We start from the raw sequence: 20,263 nt of genomic DNA, 5'->3' as shown, positions 1-20,263 counted from the left end.
CTGTGCAGTTCCTGTCCTTGGGATCGGATGCCCACAAATGGAGACAAGTATAGGCTTTACGAATGGCAGCAAAACAAACTTATTGAAGTTTATGCCCTGCACCATTCAACAGTGACCTTGAATGTGTTTTAAGGGTGGTGTCTGTAATGCATAGTGAGTTCGTGAGGTGACAAGAAAGTGGAGATTTCTGGAGATCCACTCAGCCCTGAAGGGTCAGAGAGTGAGGGGATCTGTGAGGCTAATAAAAGAGAAGCAGTTGGTGAGTTAGGAGGAAAAAACTAGTCCAGCAGACAGAGCAGGGAGGGCTTTGCTCAAGCCTTAGTGATGTGGGCGTGAACCCAGCAGATGAGAGGCCATGCGTAGGTAATTGAACATTGATAGTGAGGAATTTAAAAATAGGAGGGAACTGCATTGGTCCTGGGAGTCTAGGTGAAGGATGCATCAGCACAAGGTGGACCTCTTAGACTGGATCCATACAGCAAGCAAGAGCCAGGCTGAAGCCTTAATACTGCAAGGGATCAACTGATGGAGAGAGAATATTGCATTTAAAAGATGAGTATTTGGAAAGTGATGGGGAAGAAATGGTTCATTCGTTTAGGTGAGCTTCTTTAAACTTCTACTCTCTTTTCAAATATATTACAATAAGCATGTGTTACTTGAATAACAAGAAAAGCATTTAAGAAATAAAGGCCAATGGGTAATGGTAAATCCCTAGGGATCCTTAGGGATGGGCCACCTGGACTGGCTAAAAAGTGTGTGGAGGTCAGCAGCATGACTGTGCACTCTCACGGGTATGCTTGCACTTCAGGCATTCAGAATTCCAAGTGTAAATCAAGTGTCCAGTTGTCTTTTCCTTTAAACAAAAGCTGTTTACACATACTTGCTAGACTTCACCATACTCTCTGTGCTAGATATGTTTGGTTCACTAGGATGGATTAACTTTAGTTCCATACCATCTACTTACTAGCCTGCTATGTGGAGCAAGGAAGAGATAGAGGAATGGGCTCTGTTAATCTGCCAGTGTCCCCACTAGGTGAGCTCCCTCCAGTTATGGTTTCCACTGTAGGAAAATGATGTCTAGAATTGAGGGTGTGGGACACAGAAAAGAGAAATGAAACAGTTTTAATAGATGGAACGTATGAGTTAGTACAAGAAAGATGAACTGAGGTCAGCTCACATCCGTTTGCATTTCTTGAACTATATCATAGAATCATTCGTTTAACCATTTTGGTGAACATCCAGGGGAGTTTCAGCCCAGCTGATCACATGATAGACAAGCACTGCCAAGGTCAGGATCATTTAGATCATGTTTAAATCCTCTTGAAAATTATTTTATTATCTGGAGAATCAATATTAAATAAATCTCCAAGAATTGCACAATAAGGAATTACCTTACATTTCATACAGAACATAAGAGAAGCTGTGATGTTTCTGGAAAACAATGTAGGTGTTCTCAAGACAGTTATGAAATCTTCTCCCGACATACATGTTAAGAATCAAGTAAAAATCCAAACAAAAGAATTGAATCCAGATCTGATGTTAATGAAAAGTCTCTTAAAGGTTTAATCACATGTACTAAAGAAAAATCATCTGATAATTTTTTAAACTGAGAAATATGGAAATTGTGTTTGTGGTTGGAGTGTCCCAGATGTTAGCTCTTTCTCCCACAACAAGTAGTTATTAGAGGTAGGTCTTGTTTTCTGCAGAGCCTCTGTGCCTCTAGTGTTGTTCCTCACAGTATCTATCTACTGCTGCCATTCCATGAACTTCCAAGTTCCCATCTGTGAGCCATTAAAAAAGTTTGCATGACCGCTTCCCACCTCTTTAAAAGATGCACTTTTGTACTAAATGGTGTTTTGCACATTTGAGAAAATAAGTTTGGTTTCCTCTAATATGACAGAGGTCTGGCAAGATAATTGAAACTGAAATCTAGTACTCTACAACTGTCATGTATAATTGATATTTCATGGGGAGATTACAGTTCAGACACCAAAACTGTTTTCTGTATCAATGGGTTTCTAATTACAGTGAAAACCCATCAGCTTTTCTTTTGTGTTAATGGAAAAACAAGAGAGAAAAGTAACAGTAAGTCGCAGTTACCAGGACTTCTGTCTTTGTCCCGTTTTGTTGTTCTTCTTTCTAAAAACCAAAAAAACCTATGTCCAAAATTGGAAACCAGATGCCATTAATAGCAAACTTTAATTTTGATGTACCAAAATGTTTATAATAGTATATCCAGTTTTGTGTCATTATCACTTGGTCTAGAAACTGATGACAAGTTTCCTAAAGTTCCCATTGTATACTCTTTTAGAAGGATTATGGTAGAATAGAAGTGACTGAGGTCTGAAAGCCTGTTTTGAAGCAGTTATCTCTGGAGATAACATTAACTAGGATTGAATAACTGCCAAATGAAATTTAATACATTTTCCCATCCATGAAATAGGCCTCTTAAATACAACAGAATAATTACTTTCACAATACTCCCTGGAAACAAAGAGAGCAAAAATATTGAATGTCTTTTTTGTTTGTGGTGTTTGTTGTTAGCTAGAGGATAAGGACAAGGATATTTACCACAATGCTGAATGCATCTCCATATAAAAACAGCCTTGCCAACAGCCACCTAATTTGAATCTGCATGTCTTTTAAATCTGTTTATGTTGGAGGGATCGTGGCAAATATTAAATTTTATAATTTAGTTAGACATCTTGGCCTTGGCCTGAGTTAATGAACTATGATTTTTGCCCCTGCAATAAAGAAAACGGAAATGATTTTCCTGTATCTATATATGTATGTATATATATATATGTTATATGCTTGTACCTAGGTGTGTGTATACATGTATGGACACACACACACACTGTTTTAAAACAAAAGCTCTGGGAAATAAACGCATCTTGCCCCCTAACTCTCCCCCCCCCCCCATTTAATTGTTCAGTGTTGTAAGTTTTCTGAGTTCAAAATCTGTTTTAGATCTCTAACTAAACATCGAAAGTTGGATCTTAAGTCACTTCAGCATTCTTGGCCTTAGCTTTCTTTGTAAAATGAAGAGTTTGACCTAACTGATATATAACCAAGGTCCTCTAAGCCCTCGACGTCTAAGTTCTGTGATTTAAAAGTGTTTCTATCAGTTTATCAAGCCCTTTCTTGGAAACTAAGGTTATTTAAAATTATATGGTGCTTACGTGATTCAAAATAATTATTGCATATCTAATGACATTTAATTATTTCCAATGACAAATTCCCACAGGAGAATTTAAATAGCTGTGTTGGAATTTGAATATAATTTGACCTAAGATACAATGTAACTCAGACATTTACACCTACATGTACCAGTCAATATGTGGACGGGACAGGCCAAGCTGGCTGTGTTTGGACTACATGATCTTATCCCCCCTTCCTCGTTTGTAGCTCTCTGGACCAGGAAAATGCCTGTCATTAAGGTGGCCTATTCATAGTATGACCTATGTCTGCTTCAAAATGAGCTGGGCCATCAAGTGATCTTGGCATTCTGAGCTTAGAAATACAAAGACAAAGAAGAAATTAGCAGGAGGTACAGAACCAGAAAGAATGCACCAAGAGGTATCATGAAGAAAGAGTCCAATCTGTCATCATGAGAGGGCAGAAGCCAGAGAGAAGCAGAGGTCCCCCCAGAGAGAGGAGAGAGGCTAAATAGCCCAGCAGAGGCAAGGAGTGGCATTCGGTTCCCAAGAGCTCTCTGAGTCCAAAACCTAAGCTACAGAAAACTATTTATGGGCCGGGCGCGGTGGCTCACGCCTGTAATCCCAGCACTTTGGGAGGCCGAGGCGGGCGGATCACGAGGTCAGGAGATCGAGACCATCCTGGCTAACACAGTGAAACCCCGTCTCTACTAAAAAATACAAAAAATTAGCCGGGCGTGGTGGCGGGCGCCTGTAGTCCCAGCTACTCGGGAGGCTGAGGCAGGAGAATGGCGTGAACCTGGGAGGCGGAGCTTGCAGTGAGCCGAGATCGCGCCACTGCACTCCAGCCTGGGCGACAGAGCGAGACTCCGTCTCAAAAAAAAAAAAAAAAAAAAAAAAAGAAAACTATTTATGATAAATCTTTTATTTGAACAAACTCAAATAGGTTTCTCTTTCTTACTATTAAAACTACCCCACTAAATTGATCAGCGTACAAAAATCCCCCCAAGAATCATTATGAGTTCCACAAAAACCAGGACCACATCTGAGTTATTTCTCATTCTATCCCCAGTGTCTCCCAAAGTGACAGGCATGAGCTAGATTAGAAAATGTTTGTTAAATTAATAAATGCATTCTCTGATCAATCAATGAATAATCATTGAATAATTTTTAAATTTTTAAATTTCACTTCTATGTTTTACTTTTAGATATCACTAAAACTGCATTATACGTGACTATGGGAAGATTCACATTTACAATGAGTATTAATAAAATTTTCATAAGCTGGCTTTTCACTTTAGACTATTGTTATCTCTATGAAAAGGTTATCAAAATAGAGCTTTAACGAAGTATGGATTTTCTAAAAACAGGGACGAAATGTCATGCTTAGAATTGACTTGTGGGAATCTCCTTTCTCCTAGTCACATTATGACGTATTTAAGTTCATAATGCCAAGATCATTGGATGCCCCGGCTCATTTTGAAGCAGACATGGGTCATTCTATGAATGGGCCGCCTTAATGCCAGTGGGCAAATCCCTGACCCTCGTATATACAGAGAACAGTGTGAGTTTCTCCATGTATTTCTGTGTTATTCTAACGATGGATTTGTGCTGACAATCCACTGTGTTTCTTCCCTTGTCTCTTATGTGACCAGAAATAATGTTTCTGAAAGAGAAGAAAACAGGGTTAGAATATGTCGTCTGTGGCCAAGGAAACAAGCAAAGCCAAGCCAATTATTCAAATTGGAATACTCTTCCACAGCCACAGGCAATGGAGTTGATCCTATCCCGGAGAATCAAGCTCATTATTACATGGCTCTGGACCTATCAGAGGGCATTCACATGACCTGGAATAGACACAAGGGAAGTCTTAAAACATCACGACAAATTAGCCCGGCATGGTGGTGGGCGCCTGTAATTCCAGTTACTTGGGAGGCTGAAGCAGGAGAATCGCTTGAACCTGGGAGGCAGAGGTTGCAGTGAACGGAGATTGCACCCCTGCACTCCAGCCTGGGTGACAGAGCAAGACTCTGTCTCCAAAAAAGAAAAAGTCAGAACAACTTTGTCTCTAACATTTTTTATGGAAAATGATTGATATTATTTAAGATGATCTATAGAAAATAGATGGAGTTAGGTAACATATGGGCCTAAAATCCAAACAAAAATGTAGTTGGAACAACTATATCCTCAGATATATTTATAATATTTAATGAGTTTACAGTCATTCTATAGGGGAAAGATTTAAAATTAAATGGATTTTAACAAAACAGAGACAAAGATCACCATAACTGAAGATAGCTTGAGTTTTGAGGGGGTTCTTGAACTACACAGGCTATTATTTCTATATAACATGCAAGTATTTTCAGTCAAAACACACGATTCTGTCTGCAGTTATTATGTACCTATTACATACCAGTTGTCATGTACGATTGCATGGGTTCTCTTTTTCTCTTTTGAGAACTTACCTCAATGTGATCTAGAGGGAAAAAATTTCAGGAGCAGTGACTGAATATATTTTAAGTAAAAAGCAAAACATTACTCTTAAGTTATGTCACAGATGCTTGCAAAGAAATCTTGAGAGTGTTAATGATTCTGAAATAGGAGTACACTTCTCCTCTATGCTCAAATCTGTGGTTACCTTCAGTGATTTTGACTTAGAGTCATCCTTTGTAGAAATTCAAGAAATTAGATCCATTGGGAATACAAATAAATATGAATCAGCACGAAGAATTATTTAGGTTTATATTGATTGACAGACATAAAGAGCCACCATTTGATCAAGGCCTGTAAAAATTCATGCTTACAAGTTGACATCTTAGATTGAAAGGATAATCATTGATTGAATCCGTTTTCTAATGCATGAATATAAAAACAGCAAATCAAAACCTCAATGGAAAATAGCTATCATGCTTCTGAATAAAAATTAAAATATATAGGAGAGTGAGTTACAAATGGTTGCTGGAGCAGGTGGGCGTGGTCTGCCTATAAGAGAGCAGACTTCAGTCACAGAGGAAAGGAGTGGTGTGGCAGGCAACAGGGTTGAATATGTTTAAAAAAAAAAAAAGGTCTGTACTTAACGCCACAGAGCTCTAGAAGCTGAAACTAGAATCAGTGAGTGAAATCTACAAAGAGGCCAATTTGTGGTAAAAATGGAATGGGCTTCTTTGGGAGATATCAGTCTCAGTACATTTGAAGCACCCCACAGAGGCCAAATAACCACCATTCAGAAAGTTCTGTGTTGCGACACAGGCACCGGGGAGCAGTGCTGGACTTCCTACATCTCTCTGCTGAAACATTCATTTATACTTCCTGAGGCTCATAAGTCTCAAGTATTGTCTTATTCTTGTTGTATTTTGAATCCAAACAATATGATTTATGTGATCATCTCCACCCAAAATTTAAAAAAAATTGGAGTGCATACACACACACACACACACATGCATACATGAATATAAAAATGGCATATTTCAGGATCAATTACTTAAATATATTTTCAGTAAAAAGCAAAATATTATAGGTGATACTTAATACATGGCTGCCTTTAAATAGCATGTGCTTATTAGGTCCTGTGAATTTGTTGTTGGTTCAGATACTTATTGTTGATGCATTCTTTGGAAATACCCTTTTAAAATATATTGGTAACACAAGAGTGACGATTCTCCTTTCTGGTTTCATATTTTTGACTGGAAAAAAATAAACCTGATTCATAGCAGTATAAACGTATGGTTAATTTTTTGTGTTTTAGACCCACCGTCCTGTGTAAATGCTCACTTAACCATAGGCTAAGAAAATACTTGGAAATAGAAAAGAAAATGTGAACTACTGATTGTCCTCTTAGTTGACAAATGCTCAGTGTTTTCGCTTGAAGGCATGTGCTATGAAGTAGGCAGTTGCTGTCTCAGTGCCACAAGTTCAATGTCTCTGGACCCCAGAGTCGATAGTAGTAGTTAATAAAAAGCTCAGCAGTATTTTTTTAATCAAGTAATCATGCTGTACTCTATAATTTTATTCTTGGAAGCATAAAGAGTATTTACAATATGGTGTCTTTCTAGGATCAGAATAGTGAGGAAAAAAATGGAAAAATGTCCAAACATCCTTGCATGGCAATGATGGCATTACTGGTGTGTTTAATAAAACCTTTATTGGTACATTTTCCGGTGTGGTGGCATTGGCAGACACCATCCCCCTTTGGATTTGGAACTCAGCAGCTGATGAAATACAGTAAACATTAATTTGGAATGGGCTGCCAGTTTTGGAAAGCCAGGTGACATTTTATTATATTTGTACCAAGCAGAGGCTGTGTCCCATACTGCTGTAGCTTCCGCTGTCAGAGGCTTAGCTGGCATTATGGAAAAAAAAAAATGGCAGGCCTGAGAATCTTATCCTCTGAAATGAAAGTCGAATGCCAAATTGAAATTCCTGTAGGATTTCCGATAGCAATGGGGGAATTGAGAAGCTCACAATTAAGCATATGGGCATTAAGATAATTGTCAGATCTGTTGGCGGACATGATAGAAGACAGATGGGTACGAATCAGTGCGCTCCACTGCAGCACCCTGGGAGACAATTTGACGTTTTACCTGCCTGAGCTACTCTGCCATATTTGTCACTGGATGTACAGCACGGCATCTTACTGAGTGTTAAGTGTTTTCGCCGGGAACTATAGGTGCATGTGCGGTCCTTCAGCGCCCTCTAGTGAAATGCGTTTGGGAGTATGGTTTTTGAAAAGCCAGCCTTCCTTCATCAGGTCCTCTTGGCCTCTGGAAATAGCTGTCGCACCTCCGGTTCCTGCTCACCTCTCTGGTTCCTCTCGCCCTTTCAGGTGGGGACCCATCGTGAAGATGGCGTGGCCCTGAGAGGCAGCCATTCTCTTCTGCCAAACCAGGTTCCGGTTCCACAGCTTCCTGTCCAGTCTGCGACTTCCCCTGACCTGAACCCACCCCAGGACCCTTACAGAGGTAGGTTGGCCTCACCAGGGCACTTCTGACCTCACTTTCACAATAGGACCAGTGTTGATACCCAGCCTCTTGGTGTTCATCCCTCAAGAAGCACTGGCAGAAACCCAGGAATCAAATTGGGCACAAAAATGGCAAGGAAATGGCAAAGTATTTAGAACTTCGCCCGCTAATCGTGTTTCTCCAGGGACTGTTTTCCTCAAACATCCTCTGAAATCCTGGTCCTATATCAGCAGGGAATGAGGCCACAGACTGATGAGAGGAAATTTTATTGTAGCTATTTCCACATTTTTCTCATTCAGGTCCTCTAATGTGGTTAGTTGTGGCCTGAAAATGATATTTCCAAATGAATAGGAAGGAAGGAAATTGTTTTTGTTGTTTAAGATGGAAGGAAATATAGGTGCATTTAAAAAATGGAGCTTGGTTGCATGATTTTCGCTCTTGAGTCATCTAGCCCTCTAATGATTGCCTCATACCGGTGATTACGAGCGGCTTTTCATGACCCCAGGAAGTTGGGCTATTGCTGGCCAGCTGACTAGGAGTCGCTTAGATAACATCTTCTCAGTCCCTTCACATTTAATATAAAAATGATAACATTGCCACAGGAATGCATGTGGGCATTTTTTCAGCTGTTCAACATTGTACAGATCTGAATGTCAATTATATGTATGGGTATGTCTGCCCATTTTTATATGAATAATAATCATTTTATGGACTTTTTTTTTTTTTTTTTTTTTGACAGAGCCTCACTCTGTTGCCCAGGCTGGAGTACAGTGGTGCGATCTCAGCTCACTGCAACCTCCGCCTCCCAGGTTCAAGCGATTCTCCTGCCTCAGCCTCCCAGGGGGTAGCTAGGATTACAGACATGCATCACCATGCCTGGCTATTTTTCGTATTTTTAGTAGAGACAGGGTTTCACCACATTAGCCAGGCTGGTCTTGAATTCCTGACCTCAAGTTATGCACCCGCCTCAGCCTCCCGAAGTGCTGGGATTACAGGTGTGAACCACCACACCTGGCCAGGACCTTTCTTATCAGGAGGCTTTGGATTTTGCCCTCTTTGTCCTAAACCTGTGCTTCTCAAACTGCACATAAGCACAACCTGAACATCTTGTTAAAATGCAGATTCCACTTCTGTAGGTCTGGGATTGTCCATTTCTAATGGGCTCACAGATGATGAGGCCGCATGGACCAAAGTTTGAGTGGCAAGGTTCTAGAATACACAGAGTACAAATAAAGAGGAATACTTAACAGATATGCTTCTACCTTTAAAAAAATTACTACATTAGGGTCGTGATTTAAAATGCAGTGTGACTTGGAAAGTTGAGCAATGATAAAGCTAGAAATTTCTAAAATGAGTAGCAAACTGCCTTCCATATGTACCATTTTAAAATGCTGATTACTTCTTGAGAATAAGAGAAGCCTAATTTCAGAAAATCATTAGGGTACCTATTGAAGTCTTGACTGCACATATTTAGCATACTCCCTGGGAATTATATTTTAAGGACATTTTTCTATTAAATCATTGCATATGGAAGAAACTCAATATAATAGCTGATATTTACTTGGGTTCTTAATCAGAACATTGGCTGTGTGATTTTCATGATTATGATTTTCATTGCAATTAAGTTGATGTTTTGTAGACAGTGAAATTACCATCTACTCCAAAAGATTGCAAAATAGAATTTAACCTTAGAGCCAATGCAGGGAAAACTTGTTTCTGCAGGTGCATTTTTTGAAACTTCAACAGATAGCAGGGGGAAAAAAAGTGACAGAAGGATCACAGTTCAGCAGTATGAATTGTCTGCTGGCAGCCTTGCAATCTGGTGTGTAGGCAGTGAGATTTTGGTGTACATGTCACCTGATTTCTCTTTTTCTGCAGGCATGCCACCAGGACTACAGGGGCAGAGTGTCTCCTCTGGCAGCTCTGAGATCAAATCCGATGACGAGGGTGATGAGAACCTGCAAGACACGAAATCTTCGGAGGACAAGAAATTAGATGACGACAAGAAGGATATCAAATCAATTACTAGGTCAAGATCTAGGTAACAGTATATAATACTGTCGCTTCATTTAATTCCTTTATTGGACTTTGATGAAGTGAACAGAACGGGAAGAAACTATTCAGTTTTTTCCTGGCAGGTAAATTTACAGCTGAAAAGAAAATTAAAGGCCTACTCTAGAAGTACTAAAAGTATCGTTTCAGATACCTGTACTCTATTGGAGCCTAAACTGTTTTGGCATTTATGAATCTGGACCCAATGCTAATGACACACAGTGAAAAAATTTGTCTCTGATTCAAGTACAGTTTATTTGTAAAACTATACTTATTCTACAAATTTGGTCAGAAATGTTGTGTCTATAATATTTCTAAAAAGAGATTGTAGCCGTGTTAAAAACTCAACTGATGTATGTGCCAACTATAACTCTTTTCTTACCTCTAAAGTAAGAAAATAATTTCCTAGATTTATCCTAAACATGCTGATGTACATAAGAGTAATACCTTAATTGTTTATGGTTTTTCTTCCTGGACACTCTTTTCTACAGAAAACACAACTGCAGGAAAATAGCTTCTGTCTGGTTTTCTTAAATATCTGCTATCTTTAAATTCAAATCTATATCTCCTTGAACTTTAATCTGGTAATCAGATGGTTTTTGAATACCAACACCCATGTACTTTGCCTCAGTTCCCTGAGGTTGTTTTTATTCACAGATTCAACCAATTGTCCTAAGACTACAGCTTTCCTTCTAAAGGCTGTGGTTCTCAAGGTTCTATCTGGAATCTTTTGTGAATTAAGAACATGCTGCCTCTTCATGTTGCTGTTGTAATTATTGACATAAATTCCGTGTCTTGCCACAAGTTTAAAAATGCCGAATACTTCTAGATAACCCCTTTCCTTCCTTGTTGTCGTTTTCTGATTCTTGGCCACTTTGGCAAGAAATCCCAAGGAGGGGATTTCATACCTTTAGCAGCTTCTGTGTTAGACCAGTCAGTTCTTGGTAATTTAACTTATTGTGGCCAAACTTATGCATGTTAATGGATTCTTTGAAGTTTTGGAACAACATTTTCATTCGCTGTTGAGAACCTTCTTATTTAAAAAGGTCACTCTTATGACATTTACTTATGTATGCCTCCAAAACTGTATTATAAGGCAGTGCTTTTTCAAATCTAGGCAGTTTTATTTGCATAACCAGTTTATTTATAAGTGAATAACCAATTCTAATTGGTCGTTAGCCTGAAAACCTTTGGAAGAAAAGTTCCTATTTTCCAGTCTCCTTTGTGTAAGGTGTAGCATTTGTTGGATGTATAAAAATATCACCCAAATGCTTAGCTTCCGGACAGGCCTGGCAGAGACTGTTTTCATTTGCTTTTTACAGCCTATTTGCATAGTAGAATATAGGAGTGAATTAATCATTACTGATTTCCTTGGCACTGGCAGCAGTTGGGGGTGAGGGCAGAAGAGGGATCCGCAGAAGGCAGAGAAAGAGGGCCTTTTCCAGTGGACTCAGTTGACTTCCATGTTTACCATACACACCTGTGGCAGACAGTGCCATCTGGAAAGGCGCTTACGCTATGGAGAGAGAGGAGCCTGGTCTTACAGCATCCTTCTGTGGTGTCATCCTTCTTGCCCCTAACTTTTCTCCTTCACCCAAGTGTTCTTGACTTATGTGCATTATCTTTATGTGTAACGTATACTTGCAACCCAAGAATACCACTCCCACTTTTGATTGATTGGAGCTTCTCAAGTGTAGTTGGTCCTTATTGCCACTTGGAAGTTACCCAGAGATTCTCCAAAATGGAACATCAGAGTCATATATTTTAAACCAGCATTCATTAAATATACGTTTAATTGACTAGATAATTTCCCACATCTTCCAACTCCGAAATGTTGTGATTAATCATCTTTATTCTGTGAACATTTCCAATGTGTGAAATTACCCTTTAGGTTAATTGTTAGTCACTTCCATGGAGTTTCTTGTGATGGGGAGTCTACTGGTGTTCAGTGAAGTTTGTTTCATTTTCTGTGTCTCTCATAAGCCCCCCAAAAGTCCTCACTCATGTTTATTCACAATAGTCATTCAGAGCTTTATAGCACGTGCTGCTCTGCCTTCTTGAGACAAGACATCGTGCACACTTCTCTTTTTTACATGACAGCCCTTGGAATATTTGAACCCTGCTGCTCTGAAGACTTCCTCATATGATATGCTTTCCAGGTGGCTCATCATCCTCTTTGCCTTCCATTCAAAAGTTTCTAATTCGTCACTGTAACACCCAGAAATGGACAGAACCGATCTTATCTTTTCAGACTATTCTGGGCCCGGCCATGCATTTGTTATGAATCATGGAATATTTTGGTTTTCACAATTAGAAATTACCTTTTGGCTTTTTTTTTGTTTTTGTAAGAGACAGAGTCTGGCTGTGTTGCCCAGGCTGGAGTGCAGTGGCCTGATCACATCTCACTGTAGCCTCCACCTCCTAGATTCAAGTGAGCCTCCCACCTCAGCCTCCTGAGTAGCTGAGACCACAGGTGTGCATCACTGTGCCCAGCTAATTTTTTTTATTTTTTGTAGAGACAAGGTCTCACTATATTGTCCAGGCTGGGGTTATAGGCATGAGCCACCGCACCCAGCTTTCTGGCTTCATTTTTGACTCACAATGAGGTCGTGGTCATTCATAAGCTGCAGGTGTTTGGTTTGTTGAATCGTTTTGCATGACTGATATCAATTCAGGTTTCCCAAACTTGTTCTGTGGATCATAAACATCTATAAGATTAAAGACCATGGAAGTCATGTTTTTGTAACTTTTTGTTTAATACATAGACAAAATGAGACTCACATAGTGGGTTGACCAGGCCTTCAAAGCAAGGTAATGGGGACACCTGAATAAAAGCCTCACTGTCTTCACTCCCATTGCTCTGGTGTCTTACATATAGGCCTTTCTTCTTACTCCTGTTAAGCTGCCTTGTATTTTTTTGACCTATCAAAATCATTTTTCAATTACTTGTTTCCCCTAGATTTCAGATGTCACGGTATGAAAGGTTTTATATATATTAAAAAAAAGAACTATAAACATAAAGTCTTTTTGAAGCATGGTTATGCAACATATGCTAGGTGTAAGTTGGTGAATGCCTGCTTTGCAGAGTGTAACCCCATTGAATAAAAAAAGCTTTGTTTTCCCTTTCTGCCCCCCTGTATCAGTATGGGCACACCCTGCACTCTAACTTTAATCTACGTCACCCTCACCTGTTTGGTTTGGGTTTAATGTCTGCAAGAAAACCAAATATCTTGTGTATTGTGAACTGTCAAAGCCATCTAAACCAATCCCAAGGTCAAGTGGATATAAAAATTCTGCCAAAAACATGGCATAAGATGGAAGAGTTCCCTGAAAACTCTGGAAGAAAACAAAGTATTGTAGACACCTTCTTTTTCCCCACACCATTAGAAAATGTTGCATCCCTTTTGTCCCACAGCAATAATGATGATGAGGACCTGACACCAGAGCAGAAGGCAGAGCGTGAGAAGGAGCGGAGGATGGCCAACAATGCCCGAGAGCGTCTGCGGGTCCGTGACATCAACGAGGCTTTCAAAGAGCTCGGCCGCATGGTGCAGCTCCACCTCAAGAGTGACAAGCCCCAGACCAAGCTCCTGATCCTCCACCAGGCGGTGGCCGTCATCCTCAGTCTGGAGCAGCAAGTCCGAGGTCAGTGCAGGCCAGCCTCCTTGCAGAGCTCGTGAGGAGCTTGTGGCAGGCACAAGCTGAGATGGGCACACCAGCCTTGAGCAGTGGCAGACAGTAGACTTTCAAGCATCATTCCAAAGAATTGTTTCCATTGCAGACTGTGTCTAAATCCATAAGGCAGCATCCCTTTCTCCTGTAATTAAGTTGTAGGATTCTCTTATAACTAAGATTATATTGCAACTTTCCCTATATCCTTTCAGTAATTTGAGCTTAGTTTATTTGCTTTACCAACCTTTGCTTACTGTAAAGTGGCTGTACACACTCACATGCAGTTCACCTTTTACTAGTGACTGACCAAATGGATTGCCACAGTACTTAGTAACTGTTCCTTTTGTTCTGTAATATAAACACTGAGAAAAAGGTCAGACACGCAAGAAGAGTGCATTGCTGCCCTCTGCCAGAAGCCTCAGCATTAAACAAAGGTCCTGTGCTTTAATCCTCCACAGAAAGGAATCTGAATCCGAAAGCTGCGTGTCTGAAAAGAAGGGAGGAAGAGAAGGTGTCCTCGGAGCCTCCCCCTCTCTCCTTGGCCGGCCCACACCCTGGAATGGGAGACGCATCGAATCACATGGGACAGATGTAAAAGGGCAAGTTTGTTTTCAACCATTTCTGAGATCGATCATTCATAACTCTCATCAGTGTATCAGCCATAAAAGTGAATTTCACCCAAATTGACAGATATTTTCTTTCATGGAAAAAGAATTTAAAAAAAAAAAAAGCATACTTTTTCTGTTACAAATATATTAATGAATTTTTTCTCTCTTTTTTCCTTTCTCAGGTCCAAGTTGCCACAATGCTTCATTAAAACAAGAGACCACTTCCTTAACAGCTGTATTATCTTAAACCCACATAAACACTTCTCCTTAACCCCCATTTTTGTAATATAAGACAAGTCTGAGTAGTTATGAATCGCAGACGCAAGAGGTTTCAGCATTCCCAATTATCAAAAAACAGAAAAACAAAAAAAAGAAAGAAAAAAGTGCAACTTGAGGGACGACTTTCTTTAACATATCATTCAGAATGTGCAAAGCAGTATGTACAGGCTGAGACACAGCCCAGAGACTGAACGGCAATCTTTCCACACTGTGGAACAATGCATTTGTGCCTAAACTTCTTTTGGAAAAAAAAAATATAATTAATTTGTAAGTCTGAAAAAAAAATATTTAATTTAAAAAAAATTGTAAACTTGCAATAATGAAAAAGTGTACTTCTGAAGAAAACTACATGAACGTTTTTGTTGGTATTCAAGTCAGCTAGTGTTTATAATTACTGGATATTGAATTAGGGGAAGCTCGGCTGCCCTAGTAACAAAACCAGCAAACGTCCTGATGACAACGAAGTGATGACATTAGCCATTCCTTAGGGTAGGAGGAACAGATGGATCTTATAGACCTATGACAAATATATATATAAATATATATATAAATATATATTAAAAATTTAGTGACTATGGTAAGCTTTTGTTCATTTGTTTCAGACTTTTTTCTCCTGTAAAAAAATAGTACTGATTAACTTTTTTAAAAGAAAGATTTTACTGTAAATATGGATTTTTTTTTTTTTTTTGGTCTTATTTCTGTCCCTTTCCCTGGTTTGTTATCATAACCTGTAGTGCCAACTCTGCTTCCAGAGGGGTAGTGCAGGATGAAATGCTGACCCTGATGTTGCTTCTCATTCATAAATAAGTAGAAAGTTGTTTCTCCAGTCTTTTGGGAACACAGGACTTAAAAGTCACATCATGTGTAGATATTACAAGCAGCATTACCAAGACATGGCAAAAAGAGTTTGTCTGAATTGTAATGTTGCGTTTGTGACCCTATTCTGGGATTTTCAGAGGTACAAGGTTAGAATGCTACAATGTTACCACTGTGCCTTCCAATGTTTATATCATCGGAAACATAACATAATCAAAGTGGCTGTGATTTAACAAAATGATTAAAGTGTTACCTACCTGTGTAGCCGAAGTAGTGTGCAGTGAGGCGTTTCTGAATACATGGTCAGATTTTTGGAAAAAAACAAAAACAAAAAAAACAAGTAAAGTTCAAAAACCGTCAAATGAGAAAATTGCAAGTAGTGTGACAGAGCTGATTGATTTTGTTGCTTTCTTGATTTTTTTTTTCAAAATGGGTTTACTAAAATGTAGATGACTTAACTGCCTCCTCCTTCGTCTGAAAAATGCCAATATTCAATCATCATGCAGCATTATAACAAGCCTTATAAGTCCTAAAGCATTAAGTTGCACTTTTTTGAGGAGGGGTAGTGCAGTATTTCTCTGGCCAGTATGAATGAAGTTTATACTTACCATATTTGATAGAAACATAGATCAAGCTATGGCACAGCGACTCATCAGATAGCTAGCTTTGACGTCTGGGCACAATTGAACCAACTTCCATCGTGAATCTTTATAATGATTGACTTTGGTGTATAGTGCAGTAAACAAATAGTGCTCCTAGTTAAGTATTTGTCAGCATCCTTTTGTCTCTAACTTGTTTCTATTTTTACAGCCACACAATTCTTGGCATGTATTAAGAAAAAAAAAATCCCTGTTCAAGTAGTTTTTCCACCTATCAGCACTGAGTAAATGCCATAAATCCATTGAAATGGTCTAAATGTTCCATCTGTTCTCCTGTTTTGCCAGTTATATAGTAATGAAATACATTTGTAAATTTTATGCAACAAATGGCAAACGTATCATTATTTTGAAATTGTGTATGTAAAAGTTATATTTTTACATGTAGACTCTTGTTATTATGTGTTTTAATACATTGTATCAGTTTTTGTTTTTTTTTGAAACTGTGTGGTTTAAAAAGAAGTCTCATTTAAATGAAATAGCTACAAGAATCAGAATTTTATGTTCATTTCTGAAAATGTAAGAACAAATAAGATAGTTACCACGTGGTCATCTTTTACAAACCCATAAACATTTTGATTAGCTGTGTGTGTGTTGAAAAACTGTAAATATGTTCAGTAGCGATAAAACTAAAATAACTTTGATTTGTTGATAAGTTCCTAAAATGTGGAGGTGGATTAAAACCTTAGGAGAATAGCAGAAATCAAACTTCATGAAAAGTTATTTTGGGGCTTTCCTGTGAAATGTATGAACAAAGAGGCTCAGAGAAGGGCATGGAAGACGATAATGTATACTCTCTCCTCCTCCCTGAATAATGAAAACCATGTGTATTTGTTCCCTCCGTATGTTAAAGATTTCCTTTTAGTGGTACATTCTGCACTCATTTTGTATAGTCTACCAAGGCGGGTATCCCTAGGAACAATATTATATAGGAAGCAGGTATACTCTGATCACATTCAGGATAAGTGTACAGAAGAAAATACGGTGTTTACTCTTTAGGGAACTGGAAACACTCCCTGCATTGATGTACATTTTAAGAATGGCACTTTTGATACATGTTATCATAAAGGTGCTTAATAGAGCTGAATTAAAGTTTTTCAAATCTGTAAACAAAGCAAAAAAGTAAATTGTAGTCATTTGATTATTTTTTAAATTGGTGCTTTATATTTTGTTCTCACTCAGAGTAAAAGCTGCAATTTATTGTTCACCAGCTTTGATGTATTCATTACTTAGTAATGCAATACCTCTATTGTTGAATTCCCTTTGGAAATAAGTGAAAATTCTAACGGCCACTGAAAGCTGCTCGCTAGGTTTTGCTTGGTGGAGAAACATAATCTGCACCTATCCATATTAATTGGGTTGTATCCCCATTAAAAAAGAAAAAAAGGGAATGTGGCCTTTTTAGTGTGTTTTTTATTGTTGTTGTTTTGTAATTATCAAACCCAGGTAAGATATTGGTATCCTGCACTGGATTTTCAAATGAAGTTCAGCAGAAGACAGTTAAGATTAAAGTACTATACAGAAATTTCAAAAGGGTCCATACTGCGCTATCTGTATGACGACACTTAGGCTGGGGATCTCTTTCAGAAACTCGGACTTTAAAAGCAACTCGGAACAGTTGATCCACCTCCACATTCAAGTAATTTATGAATATGCAGAATAGGGATCTGTTCATCTAGAAATTTTTACCATTTGTCTTCTGTGTAGCTGCAAGGAACACTAATGTTTATACAACTGTCAGTCCACCCAGTGGTGCAACTGGTTCTGATTCAGTCTTCCGATTCCTTTTTATTTTTCACTTTTTCCTATTTCTGAATTTTTTTTTTATTTGTGATCTTGATGAGGGGTTGGGGAGTGGGGAGGGAGTCGAACCAAGACTTGGAGTTAAGAGGATTTTCATCTTTTGCATCCAACAGGCAGAATATGATCTGTGTCCAAAAGTGAACTTGAGTCAGGAATGAATCAATTTCAGCATAAACAAGCACAAAAATTTAGTCTGCTGGCTGACTGGAAGCAAAAAAGTCAAGATGGAATATGATGAATTCCAACACAATGGGGCACCAAGGCCTTTAGGCCTCTTTTTATTTTGCTTTGGTTTTGTTTGTTTTTCTTTAGAGACATGCTCTTTCTCATGGGACTTGAAGTGGACTCATCTTTGTGCAGTGCTGGTTTTGCCATACTCATTTCAAGTATTATAGACATATGTAATGGTGAAAATATATGAACTGTGGCCTTTTTCATTCTTGTTACTTGTGATGCAATTAAGTGAAGATAAGAAAAAAAAAAAAAAGCAGAGATTTACCATGTATCAGTGCCTGGCTTTTTGTTATAAAGCTTTGTTTGTCTAGTGCTCTTTTGCTATAAAATAGACTGTAGTACACCCTAGTAGGAAAAAAAAACTAAATTTAAAAATAAAAAATATATTTGGCTTATTTTTCGCAGGAGCAATCCTTTTATACCATGAATATTACAAAAAGAAATTGTCAGATTCTGAATATTTCTTCTTTGTAGATTTTTGGAATCATTATGAGTAAAAGTTTGTTACTTTATTTTACTATTTAAAAGATGTTATTTTACCATGTGTTACCAAGATGAAACTGTATGGGTAGCTTTTTTATTTGTTTTTTGTTTCGTTTTTGTTTTTGTTTTTTTTTTTTAGTTGTAGGTCGCAGCGGGGAAATTTTTTGCGACTGTACACATAGCTGCAGCATTAAAAACTTAAAAAAAATTGTTAAAAAAAAGAAAAAAAGGGAAAACATTTCAAAAAAAAAAAAGATAAACAGTTACACCTTGTTTTCAATGTGTGGCTGAGTGCCTCGATTTTTTCATGTTTTTGGTGTATTTCTGATTTGTAGAAGTGTCCAAACAGGTTGTGTGCTGGAGTTCCTTCAAGACAAAAACAAACCCAGCTTGGTCAAGGCCATTACCTGTTTCCCATCTGTAGTTATTCGATGAAGTCATGTACATGACCGTTCTGTAGCAATAAATGTGCCATTTTTATAAACTGTTTCTGACACTTGTTTCATTTCATTTTGCATTGTCCATATAGCTTTGATTCTCTTCTGTAAGTAAAACGCATCTATATTTCATTTTCCAAGTGTTGGAGGTATTGACAGCTTAACAAACAAAACATACCAAAAAAATCACAAAAACAAATTGAAAAGCAAAGCACATGATTGATCAAGGAAGAGATGCCCTTAATGAAAATGGAACGGGATGCATGCAAAACAAAAAGAAAACTGTCTAGAGGATTAACTAATTGAAGGAATATAATTAATGTGTGTGTAACACTGAAGCTATGCATTTGAAGAGCTCTGAACTGCACCAGTGTTTTCGGTTGTGCTGCAGGTTGCTAAGTCAAGTCAGCCTTAACCTTTTGCACCAGTTGGTCGGCTGTTTGGCAGAACATTCTCAGCTAGATCTTTTCAGTCAAAAATCTAAGATGATTTATTTTGTATCACTTTGTTAAAAGCTGAATATTGTTAACTACAGTTAATATTAACACTGTATTTATACTTTCTCAAACTACACCCGCCCCACCACTTCTGGTTGCCTCTGTTGACTATTAATCCAGATGTAAACAACCAGATGTTTTTTTCTAACTTGTACAAACTGACGTGTGTCAACTATTATGGAAGGAAAAAAATGTACAGATTAAAATTATTCAGTGTTATGTACTGTAAGTTAATATTTTTGTAGAATGGACATCAATCTACTTTGCAAAATTTGGAGGCTATTTCAACATTGCACTGTAGAAATGTAAAGTAATGTATGCAATGTAAAGGAAAGCCCGCGGTAGCTGAGCGCTTCATAACAGAATGTTCTAATCAAGTACGTGGTATTTGGGGATGTCTCCAATATTGCTCTTGTATTCTTTCTAATTGGGTTTAGTGACTAGTTGAAGGAAAATGTTATAACGCCATTTGGTTCACATGTGAAGTGCCCTCCATAGCCAAATGTTGGGATTTTTTTTTTTTCCTTTTTGGTTGGACTGTTTGCAGATATTTAAATTTTATGAAATTTCCAAAGATTTTGGTTGATAACCCCCTTTTACCTTCTAAATG

General features: G+C 38.2%; 1 protein-coding gene across 45 annotated transcripts in view; it reads left to right on the top strand.

Moving 5' to 3' along the window:
* The window catches only part of TCF4 (transcription factor 4), a 367,386-nt gene extending 348,183 nt beyond the window's left edge, over window positions 1-19,203 (top strand). For 25 of the 45 annotated variants that reach the window (XM_063699233.1, XM_019013944.4, XM_063699229.1 and 22 more), the window contains 5 exons: window positions 7,981-8,116; window positions 9,995-10,157; window positions 13,584-13,813; window positions 14,299-14,439; window positions 14,631-19,203. In XM_063699233.1, coding sequence (XP_063555303.1) covers window positions 7,981-8,116; window positions 9,995-10,157; window positions 13,584-13,813; window positions 14,299-14,435 — 666 coding nt within the window. In that variant the 3' untranslated portion in view covers window positions 14,436-14,439; window positions 14,631-19,203. The remainder of the gene's footprint in view (window positions 1-7,980; window positions 8,117-9,994; window positions 10,158-13,583; window positions 13,814-14,298; window positions 14,440-14,630) is intronic. The other 20 variants (XM_031003835.3, XM_031003836.3, XM_063699231.1 and 17 more) reach the window with 1 other exon arrangement.
* Window positions 19,204-20,263: the final 1,060 nt, after the last annotated feature.

This window comes from Gorilla gorilla, chromosome 17 (genome assembly GCF_029281585.2).
Source record: "Gorilla gorilla gorilla isolate KB3781 chromosome 17, NHGRI_mGorGor1-v2.1_pri, whole genome shotgun sequence".
Taxonomy (NCBI): Eukaryota; Metazoa; Chordata; class Mammalia; order Primates; family Hominidae; genus Gorilla; species Gorilla gorilla.
This window is presented reverse-complemented; position numbering and strand designations above follow the sequence as displayed.